Below are 12,493 nucleotides of genomic sequence, written 5' to 3'. Positions count from 1 at the left end.
GGGTTTGAAGTATGATTTTTTTAATTTTTTCTAAATTTTGACATGTTCCGTGTCGTGTCGATTCGTTTCGTTAAGTATGTAGTGTTGCGATACGATGCTTTGGTCCGAATTTAATCTAATAAGTAACGATATCTACTCGACTTGCATTGCTAATTTTCAATTTTAATAATTTGGATTATTGAGTAGCCTAGGAGGGTCTACTAAGAATCTAGGATTGAATACCATGCATGGTCATTCAGGAATCAGCGGTAAACACGGAACTCTAAAGTGATTATTATCAAAAATAATGATTATTTATTCAAACGAGCGTGTCTGTATCAAACATTAGTTACTGAAAACTCATGATTGTAAATAGATTTGTTGAAATTTACATAATTAAAACGTCTCAATAGCATTTCTAAATGGCGATATCGAAGAAAATATTTACATGAAAGTATCTCTAAATATAAAAACCCATATTTGGCAATTTTCTTAGGTCAACGCTATCGGCCATGCAGGATTGCAATCTATGTTCTTAATTACTTGTTACACAAAATATCGTCATTTTCATTCAGCAAGTGTTCATTGAACAAATTTCAAAACTGTAAAATATTTTTCAATTAATAAGTCCTAAAATAGATTCATCAGTTATCGTCTAAGTGAGGAAGGCCATCACTTAAACATTTTTATTTGACAGCTAAATCTGATTTGGCATATTGATTGACGTTTTGACAGTTTATTCGAATTTTAGTTTCGAAACTGACATATTCATCCATCAGATTTAATTGTTTTGTTTTGATTTGAGAATTGATTATATTCGAATTTCTATATTACGTTCATTATTTTATTTATGTACAAATTTCTTGATAAATAATAAAAATGTCTACTATTATATGTTTTGTATGCCATAGCGCTGAATTGTGTGATCTAAATGATGAAATATCGGATAAATTTAAAGATATAATCGGAATTGATGTGAGTTTGTTTTTATATTAATTTAAAAATGTTTAACAAGCGTGTAATGTATTAAAATATTGTTACAGATTTTACCTGACTATGGTTTGTGTTATATTTGTCATCACTTGTTAAAGAAACTTTGGATTTTCAAGTGTATTTGCAAACAACGGCTTTACCAAGAACCTACAATTTTCAGGTATGTTTTTTTATTATTATTTTTTTTTTTCCAAATATTCTCATCTCCCCTCTTAAGGAGAGGAGATGGCAACATACACCCGGTAGAAGCACAGTCGGCCGGGGTTAAGGGCCCCAGGGAGAGAAACCGGCGTACAATGCGGGCAGAATATTATTATTATTATTATAAAATTAATTAGCCGTGCTTACGAGCTGTGACTATGTATGCTTGGTATTAGGAATATATATTATTCTGAACATTCTGTAATGGAGCAAACAACAATTATCTGAAAACTTCATGTGGTTTCTGAAAATACCTTTAATTAGACTTTCTTAGGTCACTAAAGTTATCCATATTAATATTAAACTAAAGTGCCTCTAAATATAACTTTTTTTAGAGAAATCTGCTTCTTTCTTTCTCTATATTATGGGCTGTCTTATAACTAAAAAAAAAGATTGATAAAGTTGCAGAAAACAGCTAGTCTGCTAATATATCTTTATAACTTTTTTAGAGAAATTAATGTATATAAATATTTGGAGAGTGAAGTTCAAATACACACATTAGGCTGTGAAGATAGTGAAAATCAATTTGAATCTATCAATAATGATTATTATTATATTTATAATGATAACGAAGATACTGATAATGAAGCTAATGAACCCAACAATATAGAAACTGAACAAGAATTACCTGAAAATATATCAAATGTAATAGCTGATGATAATATTGAATTGAATGATGAATCTTTTGATGATAACCAAACGGATAATATTGAGGAATTAATAAACAATGACTCATCAATACAGACAAAAAAGAAAAAGTCAAAAAAGAAAAAAAAGGAGTTTGAGAAGATAATTTTAAGTTTAGAAGAACAGAAGGCAGAATTAGAATGGAATAGGAAACAGAAGAAGTATATAGAAGCAGAGTTTAAATGTTATAATTGTGCATTGGGGTTTCTGTTCAAGGATACCTACCAAGCTCATATGATGAGGCATGAAGAGGTAAGATACATAAAATGATAATTTGTCTACCTGTTTGCATTTTAAATATTTTTTTAATCACTTGCCTGCGCTAACGGCATGATGTGGGCCTCCAGTGAAGAGTATAAGGTTAGGTCAGTTAGTACCATCAGGGCTAATTCACCAGGAATTTATCACTATAGTTACCAGGTGAAACCGCATGGAGGTTAATCTGACATGGTACATTGCTAGCAATAGCACTCTCCTCAGTAATACAATCACTGCATATATTACAATTTACATGAGTATGATTATTTGTATCGATCTGGGTGTTCTCTATGTATATACAAAAAAAATCTATCTTTTCTATCAGACTTCTGACAACACAAGCTCAGCTCAGTTTGTGGCTAGTTGGTGTGAATTGTCCAGGCATATTATTGTTTCTTCCACAATCCGTAGTCGAACGGCGAGTTTCGATGTGAAACCTGCACGCTGAGGTTTGCGAGCGCGCGCGTGCTGCGTGTCCACGTGGCGGCGCACGCGTGCCGGCTGCGGTGCGCGCGCTGCGCACGTGCGATGTGCCTGCCCGCACGTGGCCGCGCGCCGCGCTGCACGTGCAGCACGTGCAGCACGTACAGCCCGCGGCCTGTACATCGCGGCGACCCTCGCGCCTGTCACCTCTGTGGAGCCGTCTTCAGGTTAGTCGCATCAATATATTTAATGTCATTAAAATACTAGTGATTTCGAATTCATACATTTTACGTTCAGTATAACTATAGACAAATAATATTAAAGATAAACGGTATATTAATCTATTCTTAATTTGACCACAGACTTTAACATACTACATACATACATAAACAAATATACTTGTTTTTATGAATAATGGAATGGTACACCTGCCTGCACTAACTTAACTGACAGTTTAATCGACTATCGACTAATTCCTAAACCGCGCGCTTCTGAAAAATGTGTTCTGTTAAGGTAGCTACATTTTTTTATAAAATATTAAAATCTAGAGAGGCCAGCGGATTACAACAACATTTAAGGCGGTTCCATCAGGCGAACGCCAGCAAACGGAATTACTCGTGCAGCGTTTGCGGCAAGAGTTACGCCAACCAAGCAGCTGTCAGGACGCATATGATGTAAGTCACAATTTTTTATTTAAATCAAAAATAATTTATTAATGTAGGAAAAATAGATATTTTAGCCGCTTATGAACGTCAAATTTTTTGCATTATAATTTTTTCCCTACCATCTAATTCAGTGTAGAGATTCAATTAGAAGAACTGGCACCAAACTCAACTGGTAGATTTTTAATAGTTATGATTAATTTTCAATCAGTCTTTATATTTTTTTTGTGTGTGAAAAAGTGCCTTTCTATGGCTACAATGAAAAGAGGATGAGGCCACCAACTACTTGTTCGACTAACGTCCATAGGGACATGAAGGAGTTGAGCCTGCCAAATGACGATGTTTACCAGCGAAACGTATGGCCCTTCAAGATTAGAAAACCCGACGACGGGTAACGAAGAGGATGGAGATTGTTAGTAATGTGGACTAACCACATTGCTAGCAATGTGTCATGTCAGGTTGACCTCCACGCGGTTCCCCTGGAAATCATCGTAGTAAATTTTTTTGTTATGTTCTATCTACTGTTGCTATTTCATTGTCAGACTATTAAGTATGTTATATGATATGTAAATGGTATATTTAGGTATGTATTTTATTCATATTTATCTATAGCTTTATATATATTGTATGTATTTGTATATGTATGTTTATATGTACTTACGTTTAGTAAATATATATTATTTATGACATAGGTATTATTTTTCTTATTGATTACATTTGCACCGCCTACCAGTTCTCTGCACAACATGTGGTTGACTGGTAGAAAATGCCGTAAGGAGTTAAGTCCGCCATATGTACTTTTACCTTGGTATTTTGTGCATTGAAGTTATATAAATAAATAAATAAATTGTCATTTGCCAAGATGGGGTAACTGACCTGACTTCATGCTCATCCTATCATACTTCACTGGTGCCCCGCCTGCGTAAAGCGTCAGCGCAGGCGGGTGCATCATTCCATCATCATCCATTAAAAGACTCCGCGTAACGGGAAGAGGCGAGGATAAAGAAAATCATCAACAAAAACAAACCTAAGTTTGGTTTACTTAACACAGGGGACAAACGAGCATGCGGCTCACCTGATGGTAAGTGATTACCGCCGCCCATGAGCACCCACAACACCAGGGGAATTGCAAGTACATTATCGGCCTTTTAAAAAGGTATAAGCTCTTTTATTGAAGGTTTCAATATCGTATCGGTTCGTACTTCTTTGTATGAACACTATATAAATATTTCTTCTTTCACCTTCCAGTACCCACATCCGGCGGAAATTCAACTGCGACCAGTGCTCATCAACCTTCAAAAGTCCATACACTCTGACCCAGCATAAAAAGAAGCACAACCCTGGTGAAACGGCCATGTTCTTCTGCGAGACTTGCAGTGTCAGTTACTCAAGTAAGAAGAGTCTGCTAGCTCATAGAAGAAACTCTATTAATCATCAGGAAAGTGTGTAAGTTTAGAATTTTGTTATGTATTTTTACGGTCTCTGTGGTCTAGTGGATTACCATACTGCCTTACATCCGATGGTCGTGTGTTCGATTCCTCCCACGGTACAACATTTGTATGTGTATGAGTATGATAGTTTATATCGATCTGGTTGTTTTCTATGTATTTATTATGTATGTATTTACAAAAAAAATATAAGTACTCGTATCTATGTTTTTATATCAGTTGTCTAGTAGGTACCGATAACACAGGCTCTGTTTAGCTTGGGACTCTTCTGAAACGGCTTGACCGATTTTTATGAAACTTTATATACATATTCACTAGGTCTGCGAATCGGCTACTATTCATGCTCCTAAGTGATAAGGGTTGTCTACCCCTAACATTATTTATTTATTGATTGGACAATTTTTAAACTTCTTTTATTAAAAAATAGATACAACCCTAAATTTTCACTCTTCTACCTTAACCCCTATTTTAATAGCGATTTTAATTTATATGTCAAAACAACGTTTCCAGGATCAGCTGGTATTGTATTATAATTTTTCTAATTCTTCATCAGTCCAGAATGCCCGATCTGCGGCAAGATCTGCCCCAACCAGCGTTCCCTGACCAACCACATCGCTGGAGTCCACTCCTCGACGAAGAACTACTGGTGCCCTCGATGCCCAGCCCGGTACACCACCAGAAAGTCGTTGGTGCGGCATGTGAGGAACCATGATGCGCCTGAACAGCATCAGGTAGCTGTGTGTCATCTGTGTGGACTCAGTTTCAAGGTGCTTAGTCTTTTCTTTATTATAAGGGGATATATACACAGATTACATCACACTTTAAAGAGAGGATGGGTTCGATGAAGTGTGACATTAATTAACAAGGGGGGTAGTTAGATAAAGTGTGACATTAATTAACATGGGGTTAGTTCGATAAATTGTGACAATGTGCGGAAAATTTTTCATAAGACCGGTCTACCGTCGGAGGGATGGACAGGAGGGGCTGTGTGGAATGTACCCACTAAAAACCGTGTACCTACGAGTGCCATTGCCGGTGTTGAGAGATCGCGTTATCATTCTACCGCGACTCCGTTACGTTGGCCCGGTCTATAGATGTTGTAGGCCCCATCTTGTTGTTAGGGCGACCTATTTCGCCCTACTCATTTGTATAAACAAACACTATAGCTACTTACTGACGTAACTTGTGGATGGCCCCTAAACCCTAAAACAACCGTTTCTTTTGTTTTTTTTTTCAGGGAAAAAGCAAATTGAACCGGCATTTGCGAGAAGTTTGTGAGAAGCAGAAGCTGGAGGAAGAATTATCTTCTTATTATGAACAAGATGACATTATTAATTAATAATATTAAAGATAGACACTGCGATTTTATATATTTGTATAGACTTGTTTGACTTCTAAAGGGTCTTCTTTTTAATAGATGATAATGATATGGTTCACCCGCCTGCGCTAACAGTTTACGCTAGCGGGGCACCAGTGGAGGATGATAAGATGAGCTTTTCGGACTACTCTAATGCTGTTGGCCGCAGCTGGCCTTTACAGCTTCACCGGACGTTAGGGGGCGAGTGCAGATGGCACTCCAAACCCGCGGAAGAACTTATGGAGCGGCTGAAGGCCAACTCCTGCCTGACGGATACGACTTTAATCTGAAGGCACCACTAGGGGTTCGAACCTCGGCTCAGGCCGTCGTAATTTCGATCCCCGTTTGAATTGGACGGGGGATCGATCGGAGGGGATAAGATGAGCAATGAGGTCAGGTCAGTAAGCCTATTGTAATAAATTGACCAGATGGTTTCCAGGAGGTACTGCGTGGAGGTCAACCTGACATGGTACATTGCTAGGAATGGAGTCATCAATCCACTTTACTAACAATTCCCTTCCCCCCGCCGGAAGTGTCAACAAGCTACAAGTGCAATGGAGCGATCTATGCTCGGTATCTGTCTACGAGATACAATACGGAACACTGAGACCAGAAGACGCAGTAGAGTTACAGGCATCAAAAGAATCGCGCAGCTAAAGTGACGTTGGGCCGGTCAATTATGTCAGAGAAAGAGTATATATTCTATTTTTGAATCCCGGAGACTAAATTGACAGGTCTAAATGTCAAATTTCAATCAAATAATGTTACCAGGTATAGCGGAGTAGTGGTGTACCTGTGATACCGATTTGTTTAATCGGAAACTTTTGTTTTAACATATTAGTTTTAAACCTTTACCGGACGTTTCCACGACAGTTTTTAAAATTTACGTACATGTACCACGATCGGCCTTGGGCTGCTCGCATTTATTTTAGTGAAACATAAAAAAAATCTATTTTTATACAACAACCATATATTTATTAATACCTATACGTTATTAATTTTATGATATTGCGTATAAAATAAACACCCACATATTATTTCTGAATATAAAAATAACCTATAAAATGGGTAATTTATATTAATTGCCGATAATGCCACAACACTATTTAAAAAATTCAAAAACCTGACAACATCGGTAATGTCAAATTTGTCTTAGGGATTAAATAACATACTAGATTAGTTGATATAAGTGTGTTAACGTTTATTTATCGTTTTTTATTTATGATTGCAACAAATTAAAGCACTGTAACGCAGAGAAAGCTACTAAACTGTACCCGTTCATGCAGTCCACAACGATCTTATTCAATACTTCACCACATTTTGTTAAAACACAACTTTTTCCCTGACTCCCCTCAGTTTTCCGGTCCTTGCAACCGATGTTCCATCTACGTCGCCATATTTCCGATATGTCGCTTCTCCTAAGCGAGATATCTTGAGATTTTTGTGAAATATCCTCAAATGTGTCTCGGGATTTTAAACATCTTTTAATTAGTATTTCTAGTATATGAAACATGTATGGTATGTTCTCAGTTTGTATGATATCGTTCAATTCATACAAGTCCTCTTGTGTGAAGTTTGTATGTATTTTCTCTAATGTTTTCGTTATTTTTTCTATACTGTACTTTACTATGTGTACAGACTTGTTGAATAGAGAGAGACGGTGGATATTCTCTTCTTTTTTCAGTAACTGAAAATAGTTTTACCATATTTTTTTTATGTATAACTATCTGTGCCCGGTTTCACCCGCGTCATATTTATAGCCTGTATGTTATTCTGATGTATAATCTACTGTAATGTTTCATAAAAATCCGTTGAGTATATTTTGCGTGACAGAGTAACAAACATCCATCGCACCGCTCGCCATCGACAGGGAATTCATCCCTACACGCTAGAACCTAAGTGGTCTCGGACAGTGCTGTTTCAGAAGAGCTTCCTCCCGCGTACACTTAGATTGCCGAGGTTTTCTCGAGAGACTATGGGGTTTTTCAAGAAGGGTATATTAAGATTTCCTAAGAGTCGGCAACGCGCATGTGACACCCCTGGTGTTTCAGGCGTCCATAGGCTACGGTAACCGTTTACCATCAGATGGGCCGTATGCTTGTTTGTCACCTAAGTGGTATAAAGAAAAAAAAATCCATCCATACTCACAAACTTTGGCGTTTATAATAATAATAATAATTTTATTTATTTATAATATTGTTATTTTCATATAGTGTAGATAAGGCAGTAAAATTACATCTATTTATCATTTGTAGGAAAGGTATCACGGCACATCACATGATAACGTGATATCCATAGTGCTGTTTATGTGTATTATTATATAGGCGACGATTACCACTTACCATCAGGTGGGCCGAAAGTTTATGTGCCATTGCAATTATATATATAAAAAATATACTAACAACTTGATCGTCTGTATATAGTCCATTCAGCATTGCCTCAATATGTTCCAATAATTCTTCTAGAAATGATGGGCATGCCTCTTCAACATGGAGTCTGTCAATCAGTTGGCCTAGAACCTGTAATAATATTACAAATGAAATATAAGCATATAAATACAGGGGTCTAGGCTCCGAATATGATTTTGTCCCATTCGGTGTCGTCATCATTCTCATATTATCACCTTCCACTGGTGCCCCGCCAGCGTAAACCGTTAGTGCAGGCGGGGGCACCATTTCCTTGTCGGGGGGAAGGAGATTGTTAGTAATGTGGACTAATGATCCCATTGCTAGCAAAGTACCATGTCAGGTTGACCTCCACGCGGTTCCCCCTGGAAACCATCGTGTTAAATTCCTGGTGAATTTGTCATATATCATGTTCATCTTATCATTCTTCACTGGTGCCCCGCCATAAACCGTATATATATCATCCGTAAAAAAAAAACCATTTCCTTGTCATATACAAATATATATATATATATATATATACTTATAAATAAAATTAAAGAATTCATTTAAAGCAATACAAAATTATTACAATAACATTATAAAATAAAAACTGTAACTGTATAAAAACTGTATTGCAATTATTTTCCTATCCCCATCTCCAGGGCAATGTAGGTATACAATTTAACTAAAAAACATATTAATATTATTGAAAATTAAAAACCCAAAATTGAGACAAAGAATCCATATAAAAAAATATTCTAAAATTATATTTATAACTAGCTGTTCCCGCGACTTTGTCTGTGTGGAATTTAACTTTATTTTTCTAAAATAAAAGTAGCCTAAGTTACTCCTTATTACATCTGCTACCTGCCAAAAAAGTTCCATCAAAATCGGTCCAGCCATTTCAGAGAATAGCCGGAACAAACAGACCGACAAAAATTATAAAAAATGTTATTTTGGTGTATGTACCGTATTTATATTCATATGCATGTACTAAAAGACGGTTATTTCAATATTACAAACAGACACTCCAATTTTATTTATATGTAGATTAAAAACCCAAATTTGAGACAAAGAATCCATATAAAAAAATATTTAAAAATTATATTTATAACTCGTTGTTCCCGCGACTTCGTCCGCGTGGAATTTAACTTTATTTTGCTAAAATAAAAGTAGCCCAAGTTACTCCTTATTACATCAGCTACCTGCCAAAAAATGTCCTGTCCAAATTGGTCCAGCCATTTCAGAGATTAACCGGTACAAACAGACAGGTAGACAGACAAAAATTGTAAAAAATGTTATTTTGGTGTATGTACCATATTTATGGGCATATGCATGTAGTAAAAATTTATTATTTCAATATTAGAATAGAATAGAATAGAATTTTTTATTAACTCGTTTTTACAGTAATAGCATAAGAAATACAAGAATAATTTACACATTAAAAAACGGAGTCAATGTGGGCCACAACTCAGCATAATGCTGGAAATAGTTTCCAGCGCTGATTTTCAGTTGGGCCCCCAGTACGGACGCGCAAATATTACAATTAAAAAATACTTATACATTAACTTAATAAATCAGATACTATGCAATTAAAATAAACATAATAATATCAAGAGAAAAGTATATAAATAATAAAAAGTAAAATTATATATTAATAATCTTAAATAATAATCCTAAAACATTATATACGTAATGGATAAAAGAAAAAATAAACAATTACAAAGAAATAAAATTAAAAAAAATATATATATACATGTACCCACAGTGATGCGTACGGTGCATTTTACGTATTCTAATAACGGTATCGCAGTATTAAAATAAAAATATCCATAACACTTGCTCTCTGGTACCAGCAAATAGTTTCAGCCAAGGTAAATGTCGCCACCCACGCGCCTTTAATGAATCCTTTATCGTTATTATCAATTATTTTTTTGAACTTGTAGCAAATGTTCTTTAAAATGCTTTCGGAAAGTATATTTTGTTTTCACTTCACGCATAGGTGGTGGGAGAACATTCCATGTTTTTGAGGCCGCTATTTTAAATGATCCCCGGCAAAGAGTAGTTTTATGAATTGGCGTTACAAGAAGAAATGGCGAAGCCCTTGTATGATATCTATTATAACCACTAGCCCACGATAGCTTCTCATACAGATAATCAGGAGATTTCGACTTTATAACGCCAAAAAGTAAAACTGCAAAATGCAACTGCATTCGTGACTTCATTTTAAGAAGATTACTCTTATTCAGATATGGGGTTACGTGCGACCGCGGAGGGATGTTGAAGCAAAAACGCGCGCATGCGTTTTGTACGCGTTGAATAATCCTCTCTGTTTTAGCATTGATGCCTGGTCCATAAACAACATCGGCATAATTTAGTTTAGAAAGGACAAGACTTTCACATATTCTGACACGCAAATCAGTACTTAAATATGGTCTAATGCTATATAGAAGTCTAAGCCTGTAAAAACAATTTCTAACAGCTTCACTAATATGACTTTCAAACTTTAGGTTTGAGTCAATTATTACACCTAAATTTTTTGCTTTGGGTATATTTTGAATAATTTTGCCTTCTACTCTAATTTGAGGATACTGATTTTTAATTCGTATAACTTGCCTTTTAGTACCTAATACCATAAATTTAGATTTATTTGGATTAATTACGAGACAATTCCTATTAGCCCAGGCAGCGATGTATGCCAAATCCTCATTCAACTTTCTTACCGCTTCAGATAAATCGTTTGGATGAGAATGAATATAGATCTGGAGGTCATCTGCATATAGGTGATAATTGCAATGGCGAATACATTTTGTCAAATCAGTACTGTACAAAATGAACAATAGTGGACCCAAAATTGACCCTTGTGGTACTCCTCTTGTGACAGGCAAGCAGCTAGAAGATATTTGTTGACCATCTTCGCTTTTCAACTCAACATATTGGTATCTCATGTGAAGATAGCTTTCAAACCAGCGAACAGTGTCACAGTGGAAACCGTAATAAGACAACTTTGATAAGAGTAGTGCAGAATTTAAAGTTTCGAATGCCCTGGAGAAGTCCAGAAGCACTAGCAAGGTTCCCTGTCCAGAATCCTGGGCTGAGAGTATGTTGTCCATGACATTCAGTAAAGCTGTAGCTGTACTATGCCCTTTCCGGAATCCAGACTGAAGCTTAGGTAGAATATGCTTAGATTCCAAGTATTTTGTCATCTGGTCACTCACTACCCTTTCCAAGATCTTTGATAGAAAAGGCAATATATTTATGGGTCTTAAGTCCTGTTCTTGTGTGGGGTTAGCTGTTTTAGGTATTGGTCTAATCATGGCTATCTTCCACATATCTGGGAAGATACCTGTAGTAATGGAACTGTTTACAATAGCAGTAATTGCATGTAGTGAATGTGGCAGTGTGAGATTAATCATACACCTTGAGATTTGATCTATTCCGTAGGCATCAGAGGTAAATGACTTCAAAATAGTTGCTATGGTGTCCTCGCCTACTGGTTGCAAATGGAATGTACTCGTGCCAAATCTATGAAACTCAAAATAGGTCAAATCGGATATAGTAACTGAATCATTTCCAGGTAAATTTAAAAAGTGATAATTAAGAACGTCTGGAACAGAGTGTCTGTTCGTAATATTGAAATAATCAATTTTTTTTATATGTATAGATTTATGAGTGCTAGAGCATTTATTTCGTACTACTCTAATGCTGTTTCCCGCAGTTGGCCTTTACAGCTTCCCTTCACGATATGGGGCGAATGCAGATGGCACTCCAAACCAAAGGAAGGACTTATGGAGCGGCTGATGACCAACTCCCCGCCTGACGGATACTTCCGTGAGGACACTGCTAGGGGTTCGAACCTCGGCTCAGGCCGTCGTAATTTCGCATCCCGTTTGAGTTGGACGGGGGATCGATAGGAGGGAATGGTAGAGCTCTAGCATTTCCCTCCAATGAGCACCTCCTAAAAGCATTTAAACGTGCATGCATGTGCTTGTGTGTTTGTGTGACATATTGCACGTATATTCAAGTATATGGTGAATGGATATCTTCTGGGTAAGCTCGCTACATCCTAGGTCTTGCCATCATTTACCATCAGATGAG

At 36.4% G+C, this 12,493-nt stretch overlaps 1 protein-coding gene across 1 annotated transcript; it reads left to right on the top strand.

Annotated features, from left to right (window-relative positions):
* Nucleotides 1-793: 793 nt before the first annotated feature.
* Nucleotides 794-6,001, top strand: LOC131845318 (zinc finger protein 564-like). Its single transcript, XM_059194367.1, has 8 exons — nucleotides 794-954; nucleotides 1,023-1,132; nucleotides 1,623-2,112; nucleotides 2,530-2,768; nucleotides 3,090-3,215; nucleotides 4,452-4,649; nucleotides 5,205-5,418; nucleotides 5,889-6,001. Exons 1-8 carry the CDS (start codon nucleotides 859-861, stop codon nucleotides 5,988-5,990), a joined length of 1,575 nt encoding a protein of 524 aa, XP_059050350.1. The 5' UTR covers nucleotides 794-858; the 3' UTR covers nucleotides 5,991-6,001.
* Nucleotides 6,002-12,493: the final 6,492 nt, after the last annotated feature.

Source organism: Achroia grisella, unplaced genomic scaffold, assembly GCF_030625045.1.
Source record: "Achroia grisella isolate CSIRO2021 unplaced genomic scaffold, CSIRO_AGI_Agris_v1 utg461, whole genome shotgun sequence".
Taxonomy (NCBI): Eukaryota; Metazoa; Arthropoda; class Insecta; order Lepidoptera; family Pyralidae; genus Achroia; species Achroia grisella.
Note: the sequence above shows the minus strand (reverse complement) of the source record. Positions and strands in the feature narration are given on the sequence as shown.

What these genes read in the sequence shown, in the direction of transcription:
- LOC131845318 (XM_059194367.1), top strand. Translation starts at nt 859, where the DNA reads ATGTCTACTATTATATGTTTTGTATGCCATAGCGCTGAATTGTGTGAT. An exon ending in CTCTGTGGAGCCGTCTTCAG is followed by an intron (nt 2,769 to 3,089) that starts GTTAGTCGCATC and finishes ATTAAAATCTAG; the next exon opens with AGAGGCCAGCGGATTACAAC. An exon ending in TGTGTGGACTCAGTTTCAAG is followed by an intron (nt 5,419 to 5,888) that starts GTGCTTAGTCTT and finishes TTTTTTTTTCAG; the next exon opens with GGAAAAAGCAAATTGAACCG.